The following is a 15,918-nucleotide window of genomic DNA, read 5'->3' on the forward strand; positions in this document are numbered from 1 at the left end:
AAAACGATAAATAAGGAAATATGTATGCCGACTGGTATGTTCTGAGACTCGTTTATCTTTCAGCATTACAAAGAGTAACACTTGCTTTATTCCAACACGTTATATCGGATTAGAGCGAGGCTACAGTAGCACAAAAGTCATGTCACAAGGCTGGATGAGGCAAATACATCAGACGCTGCTACCTGGATACAGCAGAAACTACATGCGTTATGATTAGCTGCTGTAATGAAAGATCGATGGGAGTATCCTCTCGGCTCCCTTCCAAACGTATTATTTTCAAAGAATAATTAAAACTAAAATAATATTCGGCTTTTGTCCATAGCATTATGCGAGACCTATTATTGATGAACTGTTAACACGTAACTAGAGCATAATTTTATTGTGAACGGTAGGTAAACGATAGAGTTACTGTGGAGACCCGAATCGCTTCGCGTCTCATCGACTACATCACGGATCACTTTCTAGCACTGTGGTTCGCTGCGAGCGACTCAGTGCTGATGCCATGGCGCTATGAAGTGCCCACTTAAGCTCGGAAATCTGGAAGGGACGCAGATCGTTTTGTGATTTCAGGGAAGCGTAATTGTCTGGTGTAACGTTAATAATATTTATTAATAAGTTGAAAACTGGAGAAGAATTGTATTTTGACTAACGAGAACAAACGAATAAACAAACAGTGTGCGAACAGGCCTTGAAGATCCAACGGTCACCGACCGACCGCCGTGTCATTCTTAGCCCATAGGCATCACCGGATGCAGATACCGAGGGACATGTGGTCAACGCACCATTCTCCCAGCCGTTACCAGTTTTTGTGACCTGAGTCGCTGCTCCTCAATCAAGTTGCTCCTCAGTTTGCCTCACAATGGCTGAGTGCACCGCGCTCGCCAACAACATTCGGCAGACGGTGGCCCATCCAAGTGCTAGTCAGGCCCGACAGCCCTTAACTTCAGTGATCTGAAGGAAATCGGTTGGCTGACTAACGAGAACTGATGATTTTGTGAGCTACTTTCTCACGCGCATTCACTGTTACGCAACGTTGTTGTACAGCTTACTGTTCTGTGTAAAGGAGTGCTTATAATAAAAAGTAGCTAACATCCCTATGAGCTACGAACTTGATTTTGGGGTGAGATAAGATCGTTAGCTAGTTTTTTATGGTTCCTATGAGGGCCTCACATCAGAAGCAATGCACTCACGATCTACGTGTTATGTCTATGCTTGGACGACAACAGCGCATGAAGACGCCAGGTTGGTAAAATATTGGATATAAACGTTCCAGACGTTGCGTCTTGCAGCTCTCAAATAGTGATGAAAAGGCATTTTTAGATGTTGGACACCAAAGCTGCTATTTATTTATTGTCTGGCTAGTTTCGGGCTTTACCCATTTTCTCACGCCACCTATAACGGAGAGCAAAATTTGTTACGAGTGCATGTGTCGACTATATACAATTTACGAATGGCACTCCACTCTGCGTTAATCACCAAACATATGACTATAAACAATTCATAGAAACTTTCAATAACACCTCAATCGACATATGAGTTGTATTCCATCCCGTATTAATTGCTCGCCAAATATGAGAGTGGAAATTATACAGCGAAAATTATAACAGAATAATGATACGGTCGTGTGTGGTTTTCATTCAAATACGAATGAAATAATGTGTTTCCTCTAAAATAGTGCTTAAAGGGAAATGAAAATTTACTGTAGAACTGTGATGTGGTGGGAAACCCTGTCTCCCAGTAATGCAGTTAATGATATTAATATAACTGCGAAATAAATTGAATATTTCAGAGTTTATATAAGACGTTACGAGTACAATGAAATTCTTTGCATGAAAATCTACTAAAATTACTGTAACACCTACGTTAAATAAACTAGCTTGCTACACAGTATAATCCAGTGAGAACAAATTCTCCATTGGGTGTAAAATATCGTTGTCGCGTGGATACGTAACTCTGAATAATGAAGGTATTACAGTTAAGAAAAATGTATATAGTATGCACGTACATTAACATAATATAGTACGGTATAACTACAAATGTGACTTCTTTTACGAAGATCTTTGACACAGTTAAGTATGATGAGGCAAACAAGACTGTTCTCACCAAACATTTCCTATATACAAAGTACGTAAGACGTTACCATATGAACTACTATACCACTGATACCTATATTAGCCACATTTGACGCATCCATTTGTAACAAATTTTCCTCTGCAATACGTGGCTTGTGAAATTGGGCAAAGTCCGAAACTAATCAGCCAGTAAATAATTAGCAGCTTGTACTGCTTCGAGGATTTCGGAGGAAATTCTATACTTTGCAAAAACAGACATAAAGTCTGAAGGGATACCGCAATCACTGGTTATATAACGTAACTTATAATCCGTCTTGATTGATTTTGAAATCAAGACGGATTATGAGCAACATTGGAAATTCTAGAAGCACTCGGCCTTACACCGTTTCGAACACCCGATATTTTAGATATGAGTAGGAGAAACGAATCAGCCGACTGCACATAGTTTATTTGTCTGTGCAGGTCAAAAAAGAACAGCCAGGAGGAAAAAGACGGACAATGGGGCCGAACGGCTGCAGACAAGTACTTGCTGTACGGTCCACAGAGTTCCGTGCACGGAAAAGAAGAACAAAGAAAGTTTATGTGGTATTTTGTGTTCTTTAATGTTTGTGATGATTGTAAAAAGACTAGTGGACAGTTGAAAGTAGTTTCCTAAGGACACTCATGTGTTGGACTCGAATGAGAATAGAGACTTTTAAATTTTTTCATGTCTCGGTTATTATCGAAGCGAGATACAGTAAGCTATTTTGGAGACGTGTAAATGATTCTAATGTTCGAAGAATGAGTTAGCTTGCCGAAGTTATGGTTTATGAACGTTCAAAGTATATTGTGATTGAATTGAAAAATATTATACGAGTACACAAATTATTTCAAGAATAGAAAAGTAGTTAGTAAATTCCCTTAACCAGCAACATATCTTCGGAGACGAAGCTCTCGGGAGATCGACGTAGCGGATTAACCAGAGAAAAGGCTGTGATACACATAAGCGGCAAGTTAACTGAATTTAGAGAAGTGGGAGTCTTGCACCCCAGCACCACACTGTCTCTTGATGTCGCCCAGAGAACGTTGGAAGCTTTGGTGTTCAACATTTAGACATGTATCTTCTTGAGATATTAGAAATTCATTGCGCTGTTCGGATGTGAAAAGGTACAACTAGGCGCTTACATGTCGTGCTGCTCCAGTGCAAATGGAGGCAGTGAACTGGCAACTGCGGTAACACACCGTCGGGAACTAGACACTGATTTTTGACCACTTGCCGCGTATATGATTGCTGGTGAAAAGGCATGGTGGAATGAGGTGAATAATCTTGATCATTTTGCTCTTCACAGCTGTTTCAGCTGTTTTATGCTAATGCTAATAAGAATCACCACAGATGTAGTCAGGTTTCGTTAAGAGAACATCATCAGGTGGCAATGAAATTCGCCAACAGTCTTCTTGCAGAGACCACAACATTTGTGGACTCTTGACTGTCCAGAGGTGAATTTATGTATTGCAGTGTAGCTATAAACGACGTGTCGATCTGTTGCAGGTGCTGTTCGTGTTTATGTTTCTAATCTTCGGCTTCGCGCTGAGCTTCTCGATCATCTTCTACCGGAGCCCGTACTTCGGCAACCCGTGGAAGGCGCTGCTGAAGACGACGGTGATGATGACGGGGGAGTTCGAATACGACGACATGTTCGACGACAAGCAGAAGAAGGAGGGCGACGAGTGGTCGCGGCTGGAGGTGACGGGCCGCGTCGTCTTCCTGCTCTTCATCCTGCTCGCCTCCATCGTCCTCATGAACCTCATGGTGGGCCTCGCAGTCAGCGACATACAGGTTCGTACCCCTCACGGAATTCCATTGTAGGTTTGCCGCAAAGAATGATCACATCACGTGTTTCTCACCCCTGGTGGTACTTGCTCTATCGATAGCTATGAAGGCAGATGCAAGAGCCGCACATATTCACATTTAGCCATCTTCTCGCTCGCCACGTTGTGGTGAAGCCTTTGAGGATCGTGATGAATATTTCACCGTACCTGTATTGTATTTAAGTTTTCTATTGAGTCACTGTCCGCAGGTAGTGATCTGATGGGTGGGGTCGCTGCCACTAGATCGCGGAGTCCTTGGTTCGATTCCCAGTGGGGTCAGACGTTTTCGTTCTTTGGGGACTGCATGTTGGTATTATCTGAATTATTTCCTCTCATCTTCACCGCAAAACATAAACCGACGAAGAGACATCAAATAGAAAGACTCGCACCTGGTGATCAACACGAGACCTCCCGGCCAGTAATACCGTAACATCATTCCATCGAGCCATTGGCACTTTTCCTCAGTTGTTCTAAACCATTTGCTGTATGCAGATTTTTCGGTACTGAACTACAACTGCATACATTTATATGGTTTACATGTAGCCTGTTGTGTAGATGCTAGAAAACTATACATTTACGTAAAATATTTATTATTACGTCTTGGGATTTGCCTGTTTTAACAAAACGCCATTAAACAAAATATAAAAAGGTACATAGACAGAGATTGGAGGGAGATAAGGGGGCATAAAGAGTGGGAGAGGTTGATGGGATAGAGAGGTGAGAGAAAAGTGCCGGCCGAAGTGGCCTTGCGGTTATAGGCGTGGCAGTCTGGAACCGCGAGACCACTACAGTCGCAGGTTCGAATCCTGCCTCGGGCATGGATGTGTGTGATGTCCTTAGGTTAGTTAGGTTTAAGTAGTTCTAAGTTCTAGGGGACTGATGACCTCAGAAGTTGAGTCCCATAGTGCTGAGAGCCATTTGGACCATTTGAGAGAAAAGTGACAGAGGAGTTTGGGAGAGAGGTAAGGGGTGGTTAAAGGAGAGAGACCAGAGAGATAAGTGGGACGGAGAAATGAGAGAGAGAGCGAGAGGGAGAGAGAGAGAGGGGGGGGGGGGGTGGAGTGAGTAGGAAAATGAGAAATGCCGAGAAAGGTATACATGTACAGTCACATTAAAAGCCTGATAAATCAACTTCTGCAGCGCGAGACGTGTAGAAACAAATAAATGACTTTCTGGAAGGTACCGAGAAGGATGTGGAGTCATGTCGACCGCAGTGTCGTTGCCACATGCGTTAAGTTTCTCGGTTGAGGATCAATGTCGCGTAAAGCCCCACAGAAGTGGTTCCTTCGATTCTCAATGGCTTAACTAAACGCTGGCCTTCGTACTGCATACTGTCGAGTCTTAGCAGGGTGCTGTCTGACGCTGATCCATAGCACATGTGTCCATAATCAAAGTGTGTCCTTAGTACGGACGGTAAAAAGTCATCGCTGTCCGCCGATCAGAGCCCCACGTTAGTCCAGTCGTAGTTGTGGTGAGATTGCGTGCTTTTTCACATCTATCAACGATGACGTCGGATATGATGAGTCTATCTTCGTTGCGCGCGCAGTTGATGAGAAGCTATGCCATAAATTACGACATGGAAGAAACAAGATTTCGTGAAAGTTCATTATACGGACGTACGTGTTCAAACACTCCTTACGTTATTTATTTCTCATTGATGCACACATCACGAGACATCACCATGCTGAGGTTTCTGGAAGTAGTAAACATAGGCAATAATACCGCCCACAACTTTCGAAAGAAGATCAACGTATGCTGATTATACTGTAGATATCTGAAATTACTGACAATCGGAAACAAAAGACAAACGACCGATATGTAACGACCACAACTTCGGACGGCAAATTACTATTTTAAATCTCCTGTGTGGTTTTGTTCCCCCTTCCTAATCGGCGTACTGGATTGCGATATGATTGACCATCATCCCGTATGCCTAATGAAATTTTACCGTGAGTGAGGGTCTCGTTGCCGAAGGAAAATAAACCGATTAGTAGAAGGAAAGTGTAGATCATACCATTAGGTAGGAAGAATCTATTCTAAACCTAATCTAAATTGGTGGAATATAGTACAATCGCTCACGAACCGCAAAATGACGCCAAGTACTATATTTAACACTAAAATACTGATAACACAAAAAACTGATTAGGAAAAACATGGTAATTAAACGGTCACCAGCACACTACGACAATGAATCTCCCGAATCCTCAGAAAGGTAATGGGAAAGAAAAATAAGCAAATAATCACTAGCGTGGCAACAGAAAGTTGTCACGCTTTTCCACAACACAACGCGGGAAAATAAATAAATCAGAAAGCGCTGAGTTCGCAATTACTTATTCTGAAATACTCAGCTTTGAAAGTAAAGTTAAGTGAAATTGCTGTTTAAATAAATGACTGACTGTAATATAAACTTTGTTATGTGAAAAAAATGACTTTCAGCCAGTTCAGTGTAACGTAACGCAAAATTTAGTAAAAGGGAAGCAATTTACTTTTGGCTATTGAAAGACGCAAATAAGCAACAGATTTTACTTTTAATATAACACCAACAAAATGCATACGAAGGCAGCAGACGGCTCTCGCTAAGCTAAGTGCAGAAGAAATGAAATTGCGCAATGTTAATTCGTGCTGTATCTTTAGTTATTAGTTTTGTCACCGAAATTTTACATTACTGCAAGGGATTGAAGGTAATAATCCTAATTGTAAATTAGTTAAGCCTCTGTTATGGAATACAAGAATGAACAGTTACCGAGGCAGTAAAATTTAGACTGGAACTGGTCATTAGCAAACAAATTAAACTGGCAGTAAACAGCTAATCAATTTTCATATTTTTACGACACTCGGCTATTGCATGGAAAGGAAAGCGACTCTGCTATAGGTAGTAATGCCTGAGGACAATGATAACACAGGTGCCATACAAGTTTTATCTGTTGCAGGTTATTTTTGCATAAAATTATTTAAAAGTTTAGCCGGCCGCGGTGACCGTGCGGTTCTAGGCGCTCCAGTCCGGCGCCGCGCTGCTGCTACGGCCGCAGGTTCGAATCCTGCCTCGGGCATGGATGTGTGTGATGTCCTTAGGTTAGTTAGGTTTAAGTAGTTCTAAGTTCTAGGGGACTGATGACCACAGCAGTTGAGTCCCATAGTGCTCAGAGCCATTTGAACCATTTTTTTATTTAAAAGTTTGTGAAATAAGTGCCACTGGGTAATACCTCTTCAATATTAGTTAATTGTCTTACGATTTTGAGCTGTGCGGACGACGAAGGAGGTAGCCGATGACTGTGCCAAGCTGCCGCTGTTGCTGCTGGTTGAGAACCAGAGTCATCTCCAGAGCCGCGGATAATTATGGGACAGGCAGCAGTTTGGATTGGAGCTTCCACCGCCTGTTCACTCCTACCGTGCTCTCAATAGTCGCGGGTTAATGAATTAGGTGAGCCTGCACTGGCGTGATCATAGCTGCACACCGCGTCTGCGGGGGCGCCCAACAAACACTTCTGCACTCTTTAATGACTCAGGCTGCTCTGCCTCCTCTCTGCTTTCAGCACCCTACGGCTTTTGCTGAAGCCCCTGAAAAACGAGTAAGTTCCCACTTCATCGTGTTCCACGTTGTTGTTGTTGTTGCTGTTGCTGTTGTGGTCTTCAGTCCGAAGAATGGTTTCATGGAGCTGTCCATGCTACTGTATCCTGTGCAAGCTTCTCCATCTCCGAATAACTTAGCTAACATCCTTCTTAATCTGCTTACTGTATTTACCTCTTTGTCTCGCTCTACAATTTTTATCCTCCTCACTTCCGTCCAATACTACACTACTGACCATTAAAATTGCTACACCAAGAAGAAATGCAGATGATAAACGGGTATTCATTGGACAAATATATTATACTAGAACTGACATGTGATTACATTTTCACGCAGTTTGGGTGCATAAATCCTGAGAAACCAGTACACAGAACAACCACCTCTGGCCGTAATAACGGCCTTGATACGCCTGGGCATTCAGTCAAACAGAGCTTGGATGGCGTGTACATGTATAGCTGCCCATGCAGCTTTAACACGATACCACAGTTCATCAACAGTAGTGACTGGCGTATTGTGACGAGCCAGTTGCTCGGTCACCATTGACCAGACGTTTTCAATTGATGTTGGCTGGGGAGCAGTCGAACATTTTCTCTATCCAGAAAGGCCCGTACAGGACATACAAGATGGGGTCGTGCATTATCCTGCTGAAATTTAGGGTTTCGCAGGGATCAAATGAAGGTTAGAGCCATGGGTCGTAACACATCTGAAATGTAGCGTCCACTGTTCAAAGTGCGGTCAATGCGAACAGGAGGTGGCCAAGAGGTGTAACCAATGGCACCCCATAGCATCACGCCGGGTGATACGCCAGTATGGCAATGACGATTACACGCTTCCAATGTGCGTTCACCGCGATGTCGCCAAACACAGATGCGACCATCATGATGCTGTAAACAGAACCTGGATTCATCCAAAAAAATGACAGTTTTGGCATTCGTGCACCCACGTTCGTCGTTGAGTACACCATCGCAGGCGCTGCTGTCTGTGATGCAGCGTCAAGAGTAACCGCAGCCATGGTCTCCGAGCTGATAGTCCATGCTGCTGCAAACGTCGTCGAACTGTTCGTGCAGATGGTTGTTGTCTTGCAAACGTCCCGATCTGTTGACTCAGGGATCGAGATGTGGCTGCACGATCCGTTACAGCCATGCGGATAAGATGCCTGTCATCTCTACTGCTGATGATACGAGGCCGTTGGGATCCAGCACGGCGTTCCGTATTACCCTCCTGAACCGACCGATTCCATATTCTGCTAACAGTAATTGGATCTCGACCAACACGAGCAGCAATGTCGCGATACGATAAACCGCAATCGCGATAGGCTACAATCCGACCTTTATCGAAGTCGGAAATGTGATGGTACGCATTTCTCCTCCTCACACGAGGCATCACAACAACGTTTCACCAGGCAACGTCGGTCAACTGCTGTTTGTGTATGAGAAATCGGTTGGAAACTTTCCTCATGTCAGCACGTTGTAGGTGTCGCCACCGGTGCCAGCCTTGTATGTATGCTCTGAAAAGCTAATAATTTGCATATCGCAGCATCTTCTTTCTGTCGGTTAAATTTCACGTCTGTAGCTCGTCATCTTCGTGGTGTAGCAATTTTAATGGCCAGTAGTGTAAATCGGTGATCCCTTGATGCCTCAGAATGTGTCGTACTAACCAGCAGTTATTATCACACATCCGACAAGTTGTGCACTTCCTGAACTGCTCGTCCCGAGCCTCTGCGTCAAACTCAGATAGATCACCCCCCTTCCGCATTCTACACACGGGCAGCACGCTCACTGATACGACATGCACTGTGCGTGTGTCTGACTAGCAGTCAATCTTCGCCAGGTGACGCTGTTACTGCCTGGACGGTTTTATATCGGTAGTATGTCGGTGGTCATAGAGTTCTGGCTGATCATTGTATACCGGCGTGTACGTAGTCCTCTCAACGGTCCTATTATCATGTTCAATAGCTGCCCACATCACAATTCCAGGAGTTGGAGATGCGTGGCTCTCTAGGACCACTGCTTCTGGTAACATTCCACCTGTTTTTCTACAGACACGCGGTTGTCAATATGACCGCCATAGCGAGAAGCTGGATTCGTTTATGACCATCAGAGAATACCACTTAATATTCCAGATGAGTATAGCCTTACAACATTCTGACGTCTGTGGCATGGCGCCGGCGGTAATTCGAAAACTCAACCCAGATTCCACTAATCTGATCCAGAGTGTTTGCATTGAATCTCTACCTGCAATCCCCTCTTGTATTTCAGTTTTTCTCATCTGTCTATTCGCCAGAGGTAGTCGAATAATCAAAAGATTTTCTCGTCTGAGCTTTTTGGCACATCATTGTGCTGAATCCAGCTCGCCACGACTCGTTCTGCAGTCTTTGCATTACAACCAATTGTCTCAGCGATACTTCGGTATGGTGTTACCATGCCCCTTACGTCAGTGATGATGATGATGTTTGGTTTGTGGGGCGCTCAATTGCGTGGTTATCAGCGCCCGTACAATTATCCAATCTTTGCTCAGTCCAATTTCGCCACTGTCCTGGATGATGATGAAATGATGAGGACAACACAAACACCCAGTCATCTCGAGGCAGGTGAAAATCCCTGACCCCGCCGGGAATCGAACCCGGGACCCCGTGCTCGGGAAGCGAGAACGCTACCGCGAGACCACGAGCGGCGGACACCCTTTCGTCAGTGAAAACCTGTATCATCAAGGATGGCGATAAGCTGCACATGCACATGGCTGGACATGCTGCGTTGCGATTTCCACCAGAAATGTCCTAGTAGCATTAGATACGCCCAATAGCGGTCATCATTCTCCATCTGTGGGAGAGATCTTTTTCTGTACTGAAAATAAACTCATTTAACGATGAAGTGTTAGTCAACACATCCTACAGACATGGGAGCACTGGAGTATCTATTTCGTAATAGTTTTCACAATGCAACAGTTATTATTTTCGTCAGTATATGCACTATAAGGGAAAAAAATATTCCGTAAAGACAGTTCTTTCCTCCCTGCTCCCTTTAGATTAAAACAGGTAGGGAATGGCTACCAAGTATAAAGTACTTTACGCTATGCACTATAAAGTTCCTTGCAGGTTATTTGTAATGTAGTGCGGCCACCATGGAGTCGGTTCCGACCATTATGATCCCATCACGTTGTTATCGGCTTCAGCCTAAGGCCTGGGTTGTTGCAGCTACCCACGGTAGTCTTTCTTGCGCAAGTCTCTCCATCTCTCCTTACCTACTGACCTACTGAAACTTACGTCCATTTAAACGTGCTTACTCTAGTTGTGGCTTTGGTTCCACGTACGGCTTTACCTCCTCCCGCCACGCTTACCCCACACCCTAACTGACTACTCTTCGACACCTTAGGATGTGTCTTGTCAATTAACTCCTTATTTTGGTCTAGTTGTCCCACAAATTTATTTCTTTTCCGTTTCAGTTCAATGCCTCTTCATTAGCTATTCCATCTACCCACCTATTATTCACCATTCTTCTTTGAACTAAATGGTTCAAATGCCTCTGAGCACTATGGGACTTAACTACTGTGGTCATCAGTCCCCTAGAACTTAGAACTACTTAAACCTAACTAACCTAAGGACATCACACACATCCAAGCCCGAGGCAGGATTCGAACCTGCGACCGTAGCAGTCGCGCGGTTCCTGACTGAGCGCCTTAACCGCGAGACCACCGCGGCCGGCCTTTAAACTAAATTTCAAAGGTTTCTACTCTCCTCTTCTCACAGCTGCTTGTCGTCCACGTTCCACTCGCGTGTAAGCCAGACAAACACAAGTGTGTTCTGAAAATTAACATCTCAGAATTTTTCATCTGAAAACCCTTAAAGCTTTTTAAATAAAACAAACATTATTAACATTTCAAAGTAAACATTCTTCATATCTACATATCTGCAGCCCTCTGCCGTTAGAAGGATCCGCATTGCAGCGTGTAACTGTGCAGTGTGTACCTTAACTACAATGAGGTGACAAAAGTCATGGGATATCTCCTAATATCGTGTCGGACCTCCTTCTGCCCGCCAAATGCAGCAGCTGGACGTGGCATGGACTCAACAAGTCGTTGGAAGGACCCTGCAGAAATACTGTGCCATGCCGCCTCTATAGCTGTCCGTAACTGCGAAAGTGTTGCCGATGCAGGATTTTGTGCACGAACTGACTCCGGATTATGTGCCATAAATGTTCGATTGGATTCATGTCGAGCGATCTGGGAGACCAAATAATTTGCTCTAATTGTCCAGAATGTCCTTCAAACCAGTCGCGAACAACTTTGGCCCGGAGACATCACTGTTTGGGAGCATTAAGTCCATGAATACAAATGGTCTCGAAGGAGCCAAACATAAGAATTTCTGATCAGTGGTCGGTTCAGTTGGATCAGAGGACCCAGTCCATTCCATGTAAACACAGCCTACCCCATTACGAAGCTACCACCAAGTTTCAGAGTGCCTTGTTGGTAACTTGCGTCCACGGATTCGTGGGGTCTGCACCACACACGATCCCTACTGTCAGCTGTTATCAATTGAAATCGGGTTTCAGCTGACCAGGACACGTTTTTTCAGTTGTCTAGAGTCCAACTGGTATGGTCACGAGCCCAGGAGAGGCAATGCAGGCGATGTGGTGCCGTTAGCAAAGGCACTTGTTCGGCCGTCTGCTGCCGTAGCGAATTATCGCCAAATTTCGCCGCTCCGTCCTAACGGATATTTTCGTCGTACGTCCCATATTGATTTGTGCGGCTATTTCACGCGGTGTTGCTTGCCTGTTGGCACAGACAACTCTACGCAAACGCAGCTGGTCTCGGTCGTTAAGTGAAGGCCGTCGACCACTATGGCCTCGATGGTGAGAGATAATGACCGAGACTTGGTATTCTCGGCACACTCTTGACGCTGTGGATCTCAGAATACTGAATTCCATAACGATTTCCAAAATGGAATGTCCCATACGTCTAGCTCCAACTACCACTCCGCGTTCAAAGTCTGCTAATTCCCTCGTTCCCTCGTGCGGCCGCGCGGGGTGGCCGTGCGGTCTAGGGCGCCTTGCCACGGTACGCGCGGCTCCCCACGTCGGAGGTTCGAGTTCTTCCTCGGCTATCGGTGTATATGTTGTTCTTAGAGTAAGTTAGTTTCCGTTAGACTAAGTAATGTGCAAGCCTAGGGATCGATGATCTCAGCACTTTGGTCCCATAGGAACTTACCACAAATTTCCAAAATGTTTCCCTCGTGCGGCTCTAATCACGTCTTAAACCACTTCACGCGACCCACCTAAGTGATAGCTTCGCCAAATGCACTGCCCTTTTATATCTTGTGCACGTGATACTGCCGCCGTCTGTATACAGGGTGAGTCACCTAACATTACCACTGGATATATTTCGTAAACCACATCAAATACTGACGAATCGATTCCACAGACCGAACATGAGGGGAGGGGCTAGTGTAATTGGTTAATACAAACCACAAAAAAATGCACGGAAGTATGTTTTTTAACACAAACCTACGTTTTTTTAAATGGAACCCCGTTAGTTTTGTTAGCACATCTGAACATATAAACAAATACGTAATCAGTGCCGTTTGTTGCATTGTAAAAAGTTAATTACATTCGGAGATATTGTAACCTAAAGTTGACGCTTGAGTACCACTCCTCCGCTGTTCGATCGTGTGTATCGGAGAGCACCGAATTACGTAGGGATCCAAAGGGAACGGTGATGGACCTTAGGTACAGAAGAGACTGGAACAGCACATTACGTGCACATGCTAACACCTTTTTATTGGTCTTTTTCACTGACGCACATGTACATTACCATGAGGGGTGAGGTACACTTTCGAAGGGTGTTTCATAGGACGTGGAGGACGCATAAATTGGCCAGCACGTTCTCCTGATCTTACACCTCTGGACTTCTTTCTGTGGGGTACGTTAAAGGAGAATGTGTACCGTGATGTGCCTACAACCCCAGAGGATATGAAACAACGTATTGTGGCAGCCTGCGGCGACATTACACCAGATGTACTGCGGCGTGTACGACATTCATTACGCCAGAGATAGCAATTGTGTGCAGCAAATGATGGCCACCACATTGAACATCTATTGGCCTGACATGTCGGGACACACTCTATTCCACTCCGTAATTGAAAACGGAAACCACGTGTGTACGTGTACCTCACCCCTCATGGTAATGTACATGTGCGTCAGTGAAAAAGACCAATAAAAAGGTGTTAGCATGTGGACGTAATGTGCTGTTCCAGTCTCTTCTGTACCTAAGGTCCATCACCGTTCCCTTTGGATCCCTACGTAATTCGGTGCTCTCCGATGCACACGATCGAACAGCGGAGGAGTGGTACTCAAGCGTCAACTTTAGGTTACAATATCTCCGAATGTAATTAACATTTTACAATGCAACAAACGGCACTGATTACGTATTTGTTTATATGTTCAGATGTGCTAACAAAACTAACGGGGTTCCATTTTAAAAAACGTAGGTTTGTGTTAAAAAACATACTTCCGTGCATTTTTTTATGGTTTGTATTAACCAATTACACTAGCCCCTCTCCTCACGTTCGGTCTGTGGAATCGATTCGTCAGTATTTGATGTGGTTTACGAAATATATCCAGCAGTAACGTTAGGTGACTCACCCTGTATATGCACATCGTTAGCCCATCACTTTCTTCACCTTAGTGTGTGTCGGTGCGTGAGAAACAGCGTGCTGTAATCGAGTTTCGAATTGGAAGAGTTCGTCCACACATGGGACACCTTCTCCTTAAGGTTGACAATTCCAGACCACACACAAGCGCTGCGACGTCTGCAATAGTCCGACGCCTTGCGTTAAATGTCGTCGATCTTTCTCCATATTGTACCGACATGGCCCCATCTGATTTTCATCTGTTTCCAGAACTTGAAGAACGCCTTCGACGACTTCACTTTGGTAGAGGCGTTGCCAACAGAGGTGAGACTACGATTCCGTCAACAAAGCCAAACATTCTACAGTGACAGTACGAACAAACTGGCCTCTCCTTGGGAGGAATGCGTTTCTCGCCAGGGTGATTATGTTGAGAGATAAATATGTACACATGAAGAGTAAAGGTGTACATTGTTAATAACGTTCGTTTTGCTTAAAATGCTTTAAGAGTTCTCACACCGAAAATTCAGAGGAATTAATTTTCAGCACGTTTTGGTACTTTCAGAAAAATCTACTTTATGTTTGTATTCGATGTCAGAACCTTCCCTGTTACAGAAACGCTATTAATCCTGTTGGCAATGAGGTTTTATAGCCTCTTTGCTTCACACATCGTCAATTACTCTGCTGCCAAAGTGGCAAAAAATATCTTCCACTTTCAGTGTCCTGTTTCAGCAAAAAAAATCTTCCACTTTCAGTGTCCTGTTTCATACTCTAACAGTCTCAACATTGCCTAATTTAATATTTTATGAAAATACATCACATTACCTCTAATTTAATTCATTGGTTTTCACCTTACAGGCTCTTTTAATATACTATCCTTTAAGTTAAAATCATCTTCCGTCCGCCCCCGGTAGCTGCGTGGTCAGCGCGACAGAATGTCTATTCTAAGGGCCCGGGTTCCATTCCCGGCTGCGTCGGAGATTTTCTCCGATCAGAGGCTGCTGTCCTAATCATCACCATTTCATCTCCATCGACGCGCAAGTCGCCGAAGTGGTGTCAAATCGAAAGCGAATGGTCTACCGGACGGGAGGCCCTCGTCACACGAAATTATTTTAATTCATCTTCCAAATCATTTGCCATTTCTAACAGAATTAAGACGTTATCGGCAAACCTTAACGTGTCGTGTCCCCTCCGTAAACTTTAACTTGTTTACAACCTTCTTTATATGCAGGGTGAATAACATGGGTAACACACTATAGCTGTGTCTCATTACCTTCTAAACTACTGGATCCCTTGAAGATCATTCGGCTCTTATGACCACAGTGTGGATACTGCACATATTCGCTTGGTAGAGTGCATAGACATTTACGGATGAGATGAGTGTAGATGGTTCGTTCATCTGCTAGACAGATATATAAACTGAAGCACCAAAGAAACTGATATAGGCATGCATATTCAAATACAGAGATATGCAAACATGCGAAATACGGCGCTGCGGTCGGCACCGCCTAAATAAGACAACAAGTGTCTGACGCAGTTGTTAGATCGGTTACCGCTGCTACAATGGCAGGTTATCAAGATTTAAGAGAGTTTGAACGTGTTGTTATAGTCGGCGCACGAGGGATGGGACACAGCATCTCCGAGGTAGCGATGAAGTGGGGATTTTCCCCCTAAGACCATTTCACGAGTGTACCCTGAATATCAGGAGTCCGATAAAACATCAACTCTCCGACATCGCTGTGACGAGAAAAAGATCCTGCAAGTACGGGACCGACGACGAATGAAGAGAATCTTTCGACGTAACAGAAGTG

General features: G+C 44.4%; 1 protein-coding gene across 1 annotated transcript in view; it reads left to right on the forward strand.

Moving 5' to 3' along the window:
* LOC126101041 (transient receptor potential channel pyrexia-like) overlaps window positions 1-15,918 on the forward strand; it is a 272,305-nt gene that overhangs the window by 228,753 nt on the left and 27,634 nt on the right. The window contains exon 11 of the mRNA XM_049911705.1: window positions 3,601-3,888. Within this exon, the coding sequence (XP_049767662.1) occupies window positions 3,601-3,888 (288 nt within the window). The remainder of the gene's footprint in view (window positions 1-3,600; window positions 3,889-15,918) is intronic.

This window comes from Schistocerca cancellata, chromosome 9, assembly GCF_023864275.1.
Source record: "Schistocerca cancellata isolate TAMUIC-IGC-003103 chromosome 9, iqSchCanc2.1, whole genome shotgun sequence".
NCBI lineage: Eukaryota > Metazoa > Arthropoda > Insecta > Orthoptera > Acrididae > Schistocerca > Schistocerca cancellata.